The 17,458-nt window shown below is 46.4% G+C and overlaps 1 protein-coding gene across 1 annotated transcript in view; it reads left to right on the top strand.

Annotated features, from left to right (window-relative positions):
• The window catches only part of ahr2 (aryl hydrocarbon receptor 2), a 191,965-nt gene extending 179,813 nt beyond the window's left edge, over positions 1-12,152 (top strand). Inside the window, exons 7-11 of the mRNA XM_063211713.1 lie at positions 39-241; positions 1,898-2,007; positions 3,026-3,167; positions 3,580-6,103; positions 6,835-12,152. Coding sequence (XP_063067783.1) covers positions 39-241; positions 1,898-2,007; positions 3,026-3,167; positions 3,580-6,103; positions 6,835-6,942 — 3,087 coding nt within the window. The 3' untranslated portion in view covers positions 6,943-12,152. The remainder of the gene's footprint in view (positions 1-38; positions 242-1,897; positions 2,008-3,025; positions 3,168-3,579; positions 6,104-6,834) is intronic.
• The last annotated feature ends 5,306 nt before the right edge of the window (positions 12,153-17,458 follow it).

The raw sequence follows: 17,458 nt of genomic DNA, 5'->3' as shown, positions 1-17,458 counted from the left end.
TACATTTGCATGTGTCTCCCTTTCCCCCCTTTCCTCAGGCCCTGAACTTCCAGGGGCGGCTGAAGTACCTGCACGGGCAGAACAAGATGGCGGACGACGGCAGCATGGCGCACCCCCAGCTGGCGCTGTTCCTCATCGGCACGCCCCTGCAGACGCCCGCCATCCTGGAGATCCGCAGCAAGACGCTCATCTTCCAGACCAAGCACAAGCTGGACTTCACACCCACCGGGGTCGACACAAGGTCAGCCTTTGGTTTCTGTTTTTTTTTTCCCAAGACATGAAAAGGAGGAGGGGAACAGTGTTCAGTGTGTAGTGGAAAGTGCACACCTCCAGCAAAAAAGCATCAGCAGGTGACCAAATCAAAAAACTGTCACATGTAGGAGCGGGAAAGGATCGGCACACTGCTTGCAAAAGACTTAATTTATTAGGAGCAACGTTTCGATCATAGATCTTCTTCAGGCATCTTGGAACATGGAACAGTGTTCAGTGTGCCATGTTTTCTGGGCTTGTAGTGCCAACTTTCTGTATAATTACAAAGCACTGTGTTGAATTAACACTGCACAGAGGGGTCTCGTTAGTCAAGGTAAACCAAAACCAACTTGAGGAGGCTGAACTCCTTCTACTCTCAGTCCTGGGTTCAGAAAGTGAAAATCCCACCACATATATGATATAAATGTGTTGTACTAGGTGTCCACTGTACACTGAATGGTGTAAACATAAGATTATGGGTATGGGTAGTCATGCAAAGCGGTAAGTGGTAGGGCGTCAGACTTGTAGCAAAAGGTTGCTGGTTCGACTCCTGACCCGCCAGGTTGGTGGTGGGAGTAATTAACCAGTGCTCTGGCTCGTCCTCCTCCATGACCGAGGTACCCTGAGCATGGTACCGTCCCGCCGCACTGCTCCCTTTCGGGTGCCATTGGGGGCTGCCCCCTTGCACGGGTGAGGCATAAATGCAATTTTGTTGTGTGCAGTGTACACTTGTGTGAGTTTCCCAGTTGGGCTTTCACTTCACTTCAGATGTGTTGGCATAATACAGCTGTGGACTTCAGGTTAGGTTCAGTAAAACTAAAGGTGGATATTACATATAGCAGATACTGTTATCCAAAGCCGCTTACCTTAGATGATGTAAGCAACCTATAGATACACAAAAGACAAACAAAGCACACAAAAGGTGTTACCAAATTAGTCTCACACAGATTACGCACAGGATATTGTTTTGTGAATGGACTCAGGGTTAAATCAGTATACATAATTGTATAGTACATTGACAAAAGATCAGAGGACTTACATTCATAGGCAGGCATTAAACAAAAGATCGGTTTGTTAAATGATGTAAACAGATGTTGACATTATTATACTAACACAATGTGAACAGTCACAGGAAAATTTGGCCACCAAGGACAGCTCTTAGGTTGCAAACTATTGATTGTCAAACAATGATGTGAAACTGGTGAAAGTGTGAAATAATCAATATCAATATTAATGTTTATAAATCACATGTATGAATGTGCATGTGTTGTGAGGGATAGCACTACTTTTAAATCACACTGTGTGTGTGTGTGTGTGTGTGTGTGTGTGTGTGTGTGTGTGTGTGTGTGTGTGTGTGTGTGTGTGTGTGTGTGTGTGTGTGTGTGTGTGTGTGTGTGTGTGTGTGTGTGAGTATGTGTGTGTGTGTGTGCATGAGTCCCGGTGTGTGTGTGTGTGTGTGCATGCATGCACGCATGTGTGTGTGTGCATGTGTGTGTGTGTGCGTGTGTGTGTGTGTGTGTGTGTGTGTGTGTGTGTGTGTGTGTGTGTGTGTGTGTGTGTGTGTGTGTGTGTGTGTGTGCGCAAGCGTGTGTGTGTGTGCCTGCGTGCGTGCAAACGAATGTAATGTACCTCTATTGTGTGTTGGCAGGGGGAAGGTGACTCTGGGCTACACCGAGATAGAGCTGTGCTCGCGTGGCTCAGGATACCAGTTCATCCATGCGGCCGACATGATGTACTGTGCAGACAACCACGTCAGGAGTAAGTACCCTGTGTGTGTGTGTGTGTGTGTGTGTGTGTGTGTGTGTGTGTGTGTGTGTGTGTGTGTGTGTGTGTGTGTGTGTGTGTGTCTGTGTGTCTGTGTGTCTGTGTGTGTGACTGTGTCTGTGAGTGTGTGTGTGTGTCTGTGTGCCTGTGCGTGTAGGCGTAAGTCCTGCCCAAAGAACGTAGATTGGATAAGAAGTATCACTCAATGGAAAATGCATTGGCCACGGTGTAGTATGAGGGCGTTGCTTAAATACCACAGAACTAATACATTTCTATGCTTAAAGACACTGTGCGCATGGTCAGTGAGTGCGACGCCATGATGGATAAAAGTAATTGCGGGAGACAATTAAGAACAGCTGACAAACATTCACGGTGTTCTACGACCTGTTCCACACTCCAAAACTGGCGGTAGTGGCATTGCACTTTACCATGCTTCCAGTTTGGCCGTAGAAGAAGAAATTTATGACTCCCCTTGTCATCATTGCGTACTACGCTCCGATGACGTCTGTAAACCCTCCTAACCAAGGAGTTCCTTGGTCCTGCCCACCTTTTCTCTGACATGTAGGGTCATAGGTCACCATTTCGGGGGACTATTCTGTCTTTTGGGGAACTGTTCTGACTATTCTGTTTGTGTGTGTGTGTGTGTGTGTGTGTGTGTGTGGGTATGTGTTTGCGTGTGTGTGTGTGTGTGTGTGTGTGTGTGTGTGTGTGTGTGTGTGTGTGTGTGTGTGTGTGTGTGTGTGTGTGTGTGTGTGTGTGTGTGTGTGTGTGTGTGTGTGTGTGTATGTGTGTGCACGCATGTATGTGTCTTTATGTCGGTATGTGTTTGCATGTGTGTGTGTGTTTGCGTTTGAGCGTGTGTGTGTGTGTGTGTGTGTGTGTGTGTGTGTGTGTGTGTGTGTGTGTGTGTGTGTGTGTGTGTGTGTGTGTGTGTCTGCGGGTATGTGTTTGCATTTGTGTGTGTGTGTGTTTGCTTGCATATGTGTGTGTGTGTGTGTGTGTGTGTGTGTAGTGATGAAGACTGGCGAGAGCGGCTTCACGGTGTTCCGTCTCCTGACAAGGGGCGGCTCCTGGCTCTGGGTGCAGGCTAACGCCCGGCTCGTCTACAAGAACGGACGACCAGAGTTCATCGTCGCTCGACAGAGAGCTCTCTCGTGAGTGGCATTTGAAAAAAATATTTTCGTTTGTGTGTTGTAATTTTACAGACTAATTAATAATAATAGAATTGATTCATTAATAGTTATAATAATAATAATAATAATAATAATAATAATAATAATAATGGAAATAACAACAGTAATTAATGATTTATGATTTCATATGTGTTCAATTCATATATTATTGTTATTATTATTATTATTGCTGATAGTATTGTTATTATTATTAATAATAAGAATAATAGTATAATAAGAATAATTTATAGATTAATAGTATTATTACATAATAGAAGTAGTGCAAGTAGTAGGAGCATTAGCAGTAGATGTACAGTAGTAGTAGTAGAGGTGGTAGCATTGACAGTCTCTGTAGTATGACCATGTGCCGTTGTGTCTGCCTGTGTGATCGCAGAAACGAGGAGGGCGAGGAGCACATGCGTCAGAGGAAGAACGGCCTCCCGTTCAACGCCACGAGCGGCGAGGCCGTGCTGTACGAGGTGATGTCCCCCCTGGAAATGGTCTCCCCCCCTACCACGGGCAAGGACCCGCCCAAGCTGCCAAAGATCACCGAACAGATGGCCGGCGTGGACCCGGACTCCATGCTGGGCTCCTTAATCAAACAGGACCAGGTGCTGTACGGCCAAGTTGCCGCCCCAAGAGGCCCCGGAGTAGGAGGCCCGGAGTCCACGCCCGGGCCAGACCCAGGCCCAGGCCCAGGCTCATCCGGACCGCCCCCCGGAGGACCCCCTGGTATGCCCCCCTTGGCGTTCCCACTGGCGTCCACCCCGGATGGCATGGAGGTGCCCGTGGAGCTACCCGTGGATAAGGCCTTCCTGGACAGCCATGCCCTGTTCACGGTGCCCAGCGACGCCTGGCAGATGCCCAGCAACTCTGGGGATGGTAACAGCCGCAGCTCGCCGGGGGGCACCACCGGCACCGGCATCGGAGTGGCTGCCATCAAGCCGGAGGCCCAGGGCATGAAGGACATGATGGAGACCCTGCTGCAGATCGTCTCAGACGGGGACCTGCAGGACGTGATGGAGGTCGGGACGCTGGAGCTGAAGGAGTGGGAGAGCACGCTGATGCGCATCAACATGACCAGCAGCGAGAACAGCGTAGAGCTCAACGACATCCTGACCGAGGACATCTTCTCCTACGTGGAGGGCCTGTTCAAGGAGAACGGCCTGCAGATGCCCGCCTCCTCCTGCCAGCTCTCCGGCTTTCCCGAGCTGTCCGAGTGCCTTCCGGAGCTCCCCGAGCTGGACCTCCAGGCTGGGATGATGGGGATGGGAATGGGGATGGGAATGGGGATGGGTGAGGGGCAAGGGTTCAGCTGCGACGTGCCTCTGCCCAATGGCCCCACCACACAGACACAGCAACCGGCTGGGCAGCATGGGGGGCTTGTGGGTAATCATCTGGGCTTGGGCTACCAGGCAGATGGTACCAGCATGGGTGGTGGTGTTGGTGATGGTGTTGTTGGTGGTGGGTCACTGGTGGGCACAGTGAAGCTCAGCCACATGGATACAGAAATGCCCCTGGCACAGGCCAACGTTTCACCCGTGGCTAACATGCTCACCCAGACTATGCCGCAAACCAACGGGCAAAGGAGTCTGTGCAATGGCACGGGCCTCCAGGCCTTCAACCCCAACACTGCAGCAGCCAGCATGCTGTCTAGCCAGCAATACAACCAGGCTCAGCTTCAGGCTCAGCTCCAGGCCCAGGTCCAGAACCAGAGCCCGGTCCAGCTCGGTGCAGTCACCAACGGGCCTCAGCATAACGGCGGCCGCACCGCCGTGCCCCAGAGGCGCATACTGACGGGGCAGCAGGAGATGCTGGGCCAGGTGCACCCCAGTGTGATGCAGCAGCAGCAGCAGCAGCAGCAGCAGCAGCAGCACCCCAACATGCTGCAGAACAACATGCAGCACCCGCCCAACATGGCCGCAGTCAACAGCAACAACAGCATGACGTCCCAGCAGGCTGCTGCACCAGTGCCAGTGATGGTGTTTCAGGGCAACCAGAAGAGGCCTCTTGGGCAGAACCAGCCGAATGGGCAGAACGGCCCGTGGATGGCAGCAGCGATGCCAGGGTCGGCGTTGGCAGGGGCAACCGATGGCATGATGGGAATGGGAATGGCCAACCCCGCAGACCTGCCGGTGAATTCCTCCTCGCAGGCTAATGCCACCGCCCGTTTGCAAGGACACTTTTCTCTCCAAACCCAGCCGCCGAGCCAGGGTCAGGGTCAAACCCTGCACTCGTGGCAACAGTCACCCCAGCAACAGTTGGCACAGCAACAGATGCTGCAACAGCAACAGATGCTACAGCAGCAGCAGCAGCAGCAACAGCTTCAGAACCATATGTCTAACTCACACCAGCGCCTGCCCAACTGCAACTTCAGTCCGCAAACCACAGACTTCCAAAGAGACACTCGCATGTCTCAGCGTCTTCCTCAGAACACTCAAGGCTTCGCGGCTGGCTTCCAGCCCCAAAACCCCAACAACTTATCCACGACCACCAACGGGCCAGGTGTCTACCTTAGCCCCCAGCCAGGTCTGGTGGGCACTCCCCTCCAGCTTTCCAAAAACAGCTGCATGTTCAACAGCTCACCACCTGGCGCCGCTGTCCCAGCAAACGGCCCCGCAAACGGCCCTGCTAACGTCGCCACAACTTCGCCGCCCACCAACGGCCTGGGTCTTGGACACCATAACCACCACCTCCAGCAGCCGGAGCTGACTATAGTACAGAAGATGAAGGCCTTGCAGCAGAATCACCACCACAGCCCGCCACAACAGCAGCAGCCATCTTGCCTCTACCAGAGGAACGCCACCACCACCACCACAGGCACCACAGGCATCTCGGGCACAACACCGGATGGCTTCAACGCGATCAGCTGCCAGCTCAACACGGGCCAGTTCCTCAACTGCAGCGACAATACACAGGTACATACGTGGTGGCCACCAGTCGCCAAAGGAGAAAAATGTTTTGTTTGTTTTTTTTGGGGGGGGGGGGTTATATTAGGCCTTTGATTTCACATTAGGGATGCAAACTGAATTTCAGTGCAAACTGACAATAAAGTATCATCGTATCGTATCGTATATCGTATCGTATTATTAGTTGTGTGTCATTCAGAGCCCTGCCGAAGATATTCTGTATATTTTTTCGGTGTAACTGGGTATAATTCTGTACAATTTATATGATATTTAAACATACAATAAAGGCAGGAGCTCGTGACGAGCTGGTTTCGAAGTCGTTTCATAACCGAATATCTTCAGCAGAGCTCCAAACGGCACACAACTAAGTTGGGTGAGTAGAACATGATGTTATAATGTGAAATCAAGCTCCTATTGTTAAAAAAAAATTCTCCTTTAAGAGTACAAGGCTGTAATTGGCAAAAACAAAAGGCATAAAGATATTTACTAGGTAACGTTTTGCATGCATAATCGGTCCAAAAAAACCAGGTTAAATCACTTAAGTGTAGCACATAGGAAGAAGAATACACAACAGTCTTTTTTTAAGCACAGGATATCCACCACTTCTTAATTTTCTCTTTGTATGTGAAAATAAAGTTTGGCTTTGAATCAATCATTACAAGTATCCATGGCCTTGTGAAAGTTTTTCTGTAATCGCATGTCATTGACTCTCTGTTGCATTTTGTTCCCCCCATTTGCAGATAACAAACCCGTTGATAAATGACAGTGAGCCTTTCCAGTTCCCCGGCCTGGGCAAGGAAACCACCTACTTTGCAGAGAACAGCCAGCCCAACTGCTGCGACTACTAAAAGCATGGATGCCATTATTTTTTATGTTGCTTTGTCTACTCTAGCATAAAGAAAACATGAAAATGATAAAAAGAGCAACTGTGAGACCTAATGAAAAACAAAGGGACACTCGTCTCGAAACAAAAAACCTCCAACAAAAGTCCAAAATGACAAAAACAAAAACAAAAAAACGACAAATGGACTGGATCACCTTTGCCTTTTTGAGATTCTTGTCTGTCTCGCTAGACTTGCCTTTTTGGGGAGAGCCACGAGTTCGGAGTCGGACTCCCGTTTGTTTTTGTTTTTTTTAGTTTTTTTTTGTTTTCATACTTGCCTCAGCCGCAGCTCAAAACGTACAAAAACTAAAAACAGGACCTCGCATGATGTCAGTGAGTCAGACATATTGATTCTATATCGTTTGTTTTTTGTTGCTGTTGTCGTTTTGCTTTGTTTTCTTTTAGTGGAAACAGTGTTTTAAAAACATGCAGGCACCAACAGCAGAACTGTGACTGGAGAACCGGAGGACTGGTAAAAGGCTTGTCAAATGAACTTTGACCTTAAGACGTAAGGACTAAAATACCAGGAAGGTGCAAAGGAAAATATTTATTTTGTTTTTTTTCCCTTGTTTGTTTGTTTTTGTTTTGTTTTGATCTACGCAATTGTATTCCCATACCTGTCACTCTCACTTTTAATATGCCTTGTTTATGTGTGGTTTTATTTTATTCTTTATTTTCTCGTTTTACTCTTTTACATTATTTGTTCAATCCTTTTAATACTCCTTGCCTTAAAAGCCACAGGACATGATTGTGAGAAGATGTGTATTGGTGTGTGTGGTAGGACAGTTTGCCACCTGTGTTTTCCTTAATGAAGTAAGCTTGCAGAAGGCAGACACACACACACACACACACACACACACACACACACACACACACACACACACACACACACACACACACACACACACACACACACACACACACACACACACACACACACACGCACACCGTTAAGCCAAGTGATCCGTGACAGGATGGTGAGAGTCTGATTTTACAGTGGCCGACAAAATGGCCGACAGAGGGAAGAAGTGACAACTACAGGCTCACAACTGAACTTTGTTGTCAACTCTGTTCATTGTGCACTGGGTGAATAGAGAATGGAAATTCAAATCCTCTATCACAAACCCGGAGCGAAGCAAGTACAGTAGCACAGACACAGGCAAGCACCAGGAGAGAAAGGGGACACACGAGGGGGTCCAGGGGTGGCTAGGAGAGAGAGACAAGGTGATTAAGATGGGGGAAAGATGTAAACCGTTTCCATGCTCATACACTAGCCAGGGGTCCGTTTCTCGATTCTTGTCGTTGCTAACCGTCTCAAGACCGTCTCAAGACCGTCTTACCGTTCCCTTGGATTTAGTGGTGAGTGTCGCTGTCGAGGGAGAGTTGAGTCGCTCTTACGAAGGACAGAGCCAGAGTTGGACCGGGACTAAGGCAGAACCGGAGCTGAACTGGGTCAAAGATAGTTACAGTAGAACACAGACTGGGACACACGCACACACACACACACAAACACACACGCACACACACACACACACAGACACACACAGACACACACACACACACACACACACACACACACACACACACACACACACACACACACACACACACACACACACACACACACACAAACAAAAACAAATACTCTTCCTAAGACTAATGCTATCCTTTGTATGTAATATTTTTCATGGTGATGACAGGCAGCGAGGACAGTGATGCCAGCTCAGTGTGTGTTTAAGAGAGAAGAGAGGTGACGCATCCTTCCAGCCTGGCCAGCATTGCATTTTGCTGACCGCTGAGCATCACACCGTGTGTTATGTCCCACATGGCTTCCCATAGCTGGCTTTGTCCTGCGTGCTGTGGCACCGCGTGTTATGTCCCTTACAGCTTGCCATACTTCGGTATGTTTTTTGTTTTGTTTTTCATATATCACATTGTAACAAGGTATGTTAATCAAAATGTTAATGGATAACATTTATTCACTTTTTTTGCTCTTTTGTTTTTATTTTTTGTTTGTTTGTTTGTTTTGTTTTGTTCTTGTTGTGCTTCATGAATGTGCCTTTTATATTTTTGTAAGCATTTAATCAAAAATATCCGATATGTCATTGAGCCATTTTTTTTCCATCTTTCACTGTCTTCTCAGGCTTCTCTCTCTCTCTCTCTCTCTCTCTCTCTCTCTCTCTCTCTCTCTCTCTCTCTCTCTCTCTCTCTCTCTCTCTCTCTCTCTCTCTCTCTCTCCTTACCTTATGTCTGCCTTTTGTCAGAGCCTTGTAATATTGTAATATATAGGAATTTTAAGTCCAGTAATGAGGCCTTTTAGCATTCTGACACAACACACACACACACACACTATCTCTCTTTCTACCTTATTCACACACACACACACACACACACACACACACACACACACACACACACACACACACACACACACACACACACACACACACACACACACACACACACACACACACTCAGACAAACACACACACACACACACCTTCTCCCTTACAGTATGTTGGCCTGTTGTCAGGTGGTCTGAAATAAATGCACACCCCCTGGATGCTGTGCACAAGGGGTTAGCGGTTAGTGTAGGCTGGAGAGAAGGGATCCTGAGCACCCAACCCCAACGTCCTGAGCTAACGGACAGTAAGAAGGGGTTCAATACCGGGCTGGACTGGGACAAACACTCAGTCCGGGCATCTTCAGCCAAGACCGGCCTGCCAGTCAGTGTTGCCAGATTTGGCGGTTACCTGCCAAATTGGGCTGCTTGGGATGGCCGTCTGCAGGTAAAAACGGGAAAAATTGGTCATTTGGTGATTTTTTTTTTTTTAAGTGAAGTTTCATGCCCATAGAAATCATTGTAGTTTGTTGAAACTGGATGGAATTTAGCGCATTTTGGCGTTTTTTGAAATCCTTTTGGGCGGGATTTGATCAGACACATCTGACAACGATTCTGCCAGTTATTGAGAGAGATAATGAAGCCTGTGGCAACATTTTAAGTCATCTACTTTGAACTATTTTGACCACAGCAGCCAAAATTAATGTTTAAATCTGACTCTGGGGAGAACCAGGGCAATATCATCAACAGTCCACCGGGCAAATACCCTGTATGCCTTATGTCCCGTCCAGCCCTGGTTCTATAGCACTGAAGGGGTTAGCTTCCACTAACCGAGCAATCTCCTGACGCAGTTTTACTTTGTTTCATCTTGATTCTCTTATTGTCGTTATTTCTCGTCATATAATAGTATATCTTTCTGTCTTTTTTTTCCCTTCAAAATGTTTGTCTTGTGTGTTTCGTACCAGAAATGATGAGGTGGAGATTGTATTATAGAGTTAGTAGATTGTTGAAACTTAGCGTGTCCACCATCTCCCTCTGTGAGACTCTTCAATCCCAGTTCCTTGTTGTGTGACAGCGGCTGCCGATTCCAATTGGGCGCTTGTCTTGTCCGTCAACAAGGAAGGGGAGGGACTCCAGAAAAAGGGAAGAGCGTGGTTTGGCAGACCGGATGTGCCTTAATTTCACATTTCACCAGTGTAGCTTTTTATGTGTATTCCAAAAACAAACATACACAGACAAGTAGGACTGTGCTTTCTCCTTTAACTTTACTTTCTGTGATTGAATTGTAAATAAAAACCAACAAAATGTGTATGTAATATACCTTACCTCGATATACTGAGGGATATGGCCAACTATGAATTTAGTGATAGACTCTGTTCTGAACTAGCCTTTTGCTCTGAAAGCATTTGTCCCCCTCAGCCTCATGCCAGGCTTACACTGTGCGATTTCTGGCCCAATTTTGCCACACTTACTCGCACAGCTTTTTTAGAACCGGGCCAATTTCTTGCTCAATCGGAGGGGTCAATCGTGAGTCTCGCTTAGTGTAGTGTACATGGGGTAACTACAAGGGATTTCACTTCACGACCAGCTTGTGATCTGCAATGGTAAGGGTCGCAAGAAAGACAAGGTCAGCGCGATTCGCTCTTGGGCGCCTCCTCATCTCCACCTCAGGTGCGTGTGTCCCTTTTACGTTCATCTGCAGTTATAGAACACAAGCCTGTCGCGTCGCAGAGAGCATTCTGCTCACATCCGACCTTCGGCTTGTATAGTGTGAGAACGTGAGTCGTGAGATGCAAACTTTTAAACCGAGTAATTCCCACGATTGAAAATATCGCACAATGTATGGCCATCTTTAGAGTACAGCCCACACTGCACTCTAGACCACACACACCAACACACACACACACACACACACACACACACACACACACACACACACACACACACACACACACACACACAGTCATTTTTTTTTTTTGCTCTTTGTTCCATGTCACTTTATAGAACCTCATGTGGGCACTCCCTCTACTTGGAGGAGGTAGCCACCATACAAGGGTCACCTAGGCAACATTTACCACAACAGAACATGATATGGCAGCTATAGCTTCTCATGCAGTTTAGTACAGAGAATCCATTCTGTTTAGAGATTTGAGAGCCGACCATGCAGACGAACTCAAAGTGCTTTAGAAGTCCAAAATAATTGCAGTAGACAGATATTGATATTGCACCACACACTCGTGCGCACACACACACACACACTCACACACACTTGCGCTTACACACACACACACACACACACACACACACACACACACACACACACACACACACACACACACACACACACTCGTGCGCGCACACACACACACACACACACACACACACACACACACACACACACACACACACACACACACACACACACACACACACACACACACACACACACACACACACAGACACACACACAAATGCGTTCATAGAGGGGGGGGGAGCACAAGAGAGAGAGAGAGAGAGAGAGAGAGAGAGAGAGAGAGACGGAGAGAGACAGAGAGAAAGACAGACAGAGAGAGAGAGAGAGAGAGAGAGAGAGAGAGAGAGAGAGAGAGAGAGAGAGAGAGAGATAGAGAAAGCAATGAGATTGCAGTGATGAGATATACTGTATAAGTGCCTTAACGTTTTCTTCATGCATTCAAGACATCTAATGTCTTCTGCTTGTTGATTTAAACTGTGACTTGTTTGTGGGTCTTTAAGAAATCTGAAACGAAAGATAGGATAAGTACTTAAAATATATACTGCAAAGACACAGTACACACAAGTGATGCCCCAACAAAAAAATACTTACACACAACCCAATGAACATTTTTTTTAATGTTTTAATTGGTATGAAATAGATGATTTTTATCAGTAACTACTGATCAGGACATGGGGTCGTGGGTTTGGTCTGTGTGTGTGTGTGCGTGCGTGCGTGCGTGTGTGTGTATTGGTTGGTGGGTGTTGGTTAAAGCGGTTTGGTTTTGGTGGAGGAGGACTGTGGTAGAAAGTGCAGTAGTTCTAGACAGCCAATGTGGTTCAAGGACAGAGATGTAGACATGCAAATCTGGCAGAGTTTACTACTTGCTGTTTTCTTTTCAAATGATTCACTCTTTCCCACCCCCACACAGAGAGAGCTGATGAGGGGAGAGAGGGGGAGAGTTGGGGGGGTGGGGGGGGGGGGTTGCAGAGAGAGAAAGAGAGAGAGAGAGAGAGTAAAGTATGGCATCCTGGCAAACGTCTAAAACAGAGACCACACACACAGAGTATACACACACACACACACACACACACACACACACACACACACACACACACACACACACACACACACACACACACACACAGAAGTACACGGTGCAGCTGCCAACTTTCCAAATGATTCTCATCATTTTGAGTTGTGCACCACTCAGCCGGCTGTTTTTCTGCAAGTTTTAGGACAATGGAACAATGCAAGTGCAAAGTACCTACGTACTAGCTACTGCTGCAGATTTCAGATTTTTCCCCCCCTCAAAATACTCTCATCACCCAACACCTTCAAATAACTCCAAACCTCCATGGCACCCCTTTGATGCCCCAAGTCCACTTTGGCTCTGTTTTGGGCCTTGATCATCTGTCCCTGATTGGCCATTCAGATACTGTCTTTTGAGAGAGGAAAGTCAGACAGACAGACAGGCAGACAGAAAGACAGACGGGGGGCGTGTTTCTATTGTAAATGCAGTATCATTTTATTATTTGCATTTATTTTTAAAGAATAAAAAACATACATGTATGTATGTACGTTTCGTTGTTTGTTTGTGATGTTCTTGTTTTGTTTGTTTGTTTGTTCGTGTGTGCTACCTGGCCTTATAAAAGCCCTCACATACTATGTACTATTTTGTAAATGTTCTGCACAGCTGTTAAATATGTAAGCCATTTTTGACATGTCCCCCCCCCCCCCAACCCCCACCCCTGCTGAAATGCAGCATATCTATCATGTACTTGTAGCTTTGATCTTTTTTTGATCTTCTTTGCTTGTTATTTTGTAATTTGAAAGAGCGTGATTCTCTTTGTGCCTTCACCGGCTATTAATACTTCTTCCTTTTGCTATTAAAAGGCATTTTGATGACTCTATGACGTCTGTTTGATGTCTTGTCTTTTTCAGTGTAGAAAAGCCCACCCTATTCTGTACCTTCTGTCATTTTTGTCATCGCCCTTCTCTTCCATTTCTCTCTCTCTCTATTTTTATTTTTTTAAAAATGGCCACAAGGGGGGGCCTCCACCCATGACATCTCCCTCATGGCCTCACCTCTCTCTCTCTCTCTCTCTCTCTCTCTCTCTCTCTCTCTCTCTCTCTCTCTCTCTCTCTCACACACACACACACACACACACACACACACACACACACACACACACACACACACACACACACACACACACACACACACACACACACACTGCCCCTCTTCTGCTTTCAGTCTCTTGCTTCATCCTGTTTGTTTCTCATTTTCTCCCCTCTTTTCTCCCCTCTATGTTCCTCTCTCTCACTCTCTCACCCTCTCTACCTCTCCAACCCCCTCCCCCTCCCCCTCGCCCCCTCTGTTACACAACAACAACAGCTGAGTGAATAATGCCCTGCTCTGCTCGTCCTAGGCTCCTCTCCTCTCCTCTCCTCTACTCTCCTCTCCTCTCCTCTTCTCCTCTCCTCTCCTCTCCTCTCCCCTACTCTCCTCTCCTCTCCTCTCCTATCGCACAGCAGCTCAGCTCAACTCAGTAATTAACTCTGCACCACATGCTCTAGGCCCCTAGAGGGGGCTGTGCAGAGGCACGGATGTATTTTATGTCTAAATATATTGCATTTATTCCCATAATGCCGTATTATACTGAAGTACAGGCATAGGGTGCATCCCAATATGTGTCCTTGCCTCCTCCACTTGTGCTTGTCTCCTCGTCCCGCCTCCTGGCCCCTCCTCCGTGGAGAAAACGATAAAGTTTCCCAGCTGTCAGCCTCGCCACAACAACTTTTGAGGGACTGTTTTTCATTCACCATCCCAATTGCAAATGAGAAAAAGACTTTACAATTGAGCTTTTGCAAGATATTGAAATATAATGCTGTTGTCAGTGATGTCATCATGACGAGAAGCAAGTGGAGGAGGCAAGTGGAGGAGGCAAGGTCACATATTGGGATGCACCCATAGTATCATAACCCGCTCTATTCTTAAAGTTTCTTTTAAGAAGGGACCCTCTGGTGAAGACGAGATGGAAGTCTCATTGTCGAAACATGTCAGGTAAAAGATTTTAAAAAAAAGTTTACATGTCTGAATCAAAAGAAGCTTGAAGAATTGATTTAAGTCTTAGGCATAATGAATGTACGTCTATATCCCGTTCTATTTAAAGGGACACTGTGTGAGATTTTTTAGTTATTTATTTCCAGAATTCATGCTGCCCATTCACTAATGTTACCTTTTTCATGAATACTTACCACCAGCATCAAATTCTAAGTATTCATTATGACTGGAAAAATTGCACTTTTCATACATGAAAAGGGGGATCTTCTCCAGGGTCCGCCATTTTGAATTTCCAAAAATAGCCATTTTTAGCTGCAAAAATGACTGTACTTGGACCACACTAGAAAATATTTGTTTAATACTTAGTAAACGTTCATTTACAGATCAAATTTGGCAATAGGCAGCCCAGTTTCAATGAGCAGCATAGTTGCAGTACCTTTTTTGACCATTTCTTGCACAGTGTCCCTTTAACTGAAGGATCCTAGATACCAAGATGACCAAGATGATTTTGACTTGATTTGACGACCAAGATGACTTGCATAACCTGTGTTTTTGGGGGGCAATATGGAAAGTGAAAGCCAAAAGCCCAACAGGGAAACTCTTACTCCCCTTGTCATTGTGACACAGCACTCCACAGCACACAAGTGCACACTGTACACAACGAAATGGCATTTATGCCTCACCTGTGCCAGGGGAAGCCCACAATGGTGCCTGGGAGTCTAAACGGCATCCTTTGGGCTATGCCTAGCCGCGTACCCATGACATGACCATATTGTACATGGCCTAACAGAGGGGCCCTTTGCTAATACCAAGGATACATCACAGTCTGTGGTCTGGGGGGCCCTATGTCTCAAAGCGGGACCTCTTTCACATTTCAGGATAAATTAGAATACCTACACTAGAGGGGCCAAACTAAAGACATATTGCACAATGCAATAGGACATTGAGATGTGTAATGTTCCAAAAGTTTAAAATTGTAAATTGTAGCGTGGAGGCTTGTGCTTCAGGGCTCCCTTGTCTGGCGCCCCCCTGGATAGAGGCTATGTGTATATGTAATATGTAATATTAGGGTATTATTATCACACACCATTCATCGGCAAGGATTTCTAGATAATAACGTCAACAAAAACAAGAAAACTTTCAAAAGGGATTTTTTTTTGTCCAATAGGACATAAGAGCAGGTGTTTTAGCACCACTCGTCCCTATTTGTGGGCCCCCAACCGATGGATGCATTCAATGTAATGAGAANCCCCCCCCACCCCCCCCCCCCCCCCCCCCCCCCCCGTCGACTGTTGTATGTTACACTGCACCTAACTAGTCTAACAGGAACCGCACCATATGATTAAGTGCCTTTGCCAACACCCCCCCCCCCTCCTAAATAAATAAATAAAAAATAACTAGCACTCGATGGCTTGTTGGCTGGTTTTTCTTTTTTCCATGGTGTTGACCCCTGTCTTTTGTTACCTCAGCATGTCCCCACAGCATCAATCTATCAATTGTAATAATAATAATAATAATAATAATAATAATAATAATAATGATAATAATAATATTAATAATAATAATGTATAAAAAGCTCCATACCTGTCAGTAACTACAATAAAATCCGATTTACATATATTATTGTTCTAGGAAACTGTATAGGCCTATGTGTTGAGTGTTTTTATTGGAATGCCTTTAGAATAATGTAATTAATAACTGAAGGTCTTTCTATAGAAAACATGGGATAATGCAATGAGAGCCCATCTATTACAACATTATTTAATTCCATTTTTTTTTTAAATGTTTACCCTTTTCTCACTTGCTCATTTTATAGGCTATTATTCAAAGAAGCCATGCACGCTCACACACACACTGGCCTGACCATCTGTAATCTTCCAGTCAAATCACATTTGTTGGTGATGTCTGTGTTTGAATCTTCTGAATGTTGACCATTTGAAAATTAAGATATTTGTTTGTTGACTCCCTGACAAACGCAATCATCCCGAAAAAATAAATTTACAACTGCATGTTTTAACACGGACACAATGACACTGACAGCGCATGAGCTCCACTGCCCGCCGTGACGTCTGCGGGACACTGGGCCTTGGTGCTGTACTGCTCTGGGATTGGACAACTCGGTGTGACCGTGAGCGCGTGTGTCGTGACGTGGCTCCCCGTGTATCTGGGAGATTTTTCCTCTCGTGCCTCCTCACCTCAGGCCTGCGCTTCTTTGCGCGCTCCCGCGCAAATCTGTGCCGGTCGCCTGGACACTAGTGTGTGAATGTCTATTTGTGTGTATGTGACTGCCCTGACTCGGTGGAGAGGGGGTTGTTGACGTCGAGAGCGCGCAAGAGCTCGTTACCAGAAGAGCAGCTTTGCAAAGATGAATTAGAAGGGAAGGATTGGACACACTTTAAATGTCGTTTTATTTTGGCGTATTTTAAACTTCTCATTAACTTAACTTGGAACTCGTTCGTACATCCTTGTTGTTTTACGCATATGCTGCGTTTGGGTTGCCATCATCACTCCTTGAACGAAGAAGGGGCCGTGCACTTGCTGCTGGCATCGTCCGAATGAATGTTGAAATAGGATACTTTTCACGTTGCCACGCCGGTTTTGATTAAATGGTTCAACTACCGATATTTTGCACGGTCTTCAACATACAGCCTTTGCTCCGGTGATTTTGGGTGTCAGAAGATGGATTCGCAGTTTTGATTGATGACAACAGCAAAGTAGATGGAGTTAAGAGCGATGCCTCTGTAAACACGGCTTGGCTTGTAAATGCACATTACAGGAGTCTTTGCGATGGGAGAAAATGACTAAATCTCCACTTAGGCTGGTGTAAATTTTGTGGAGAC

Source organism: Engraulis encrasicolus, chromosome 12, assembly GCF_034702125.1.
Source record: "Engraulis encrasicolus isolate BLACKSEA-1 chromosome 12, IST_EnEncr_1.0, whole genome shotgun sequence".
Taxonomy (NCBI): Eukaryota; Metazoa; Chordata; class Actinopteri; order Clupeiformes; family Engraulidae; genus Engraulis; species Engraulis encrasicolus.
This window is presented reverse-complemented; position numbering and strand designations above follow the sequence as displayed.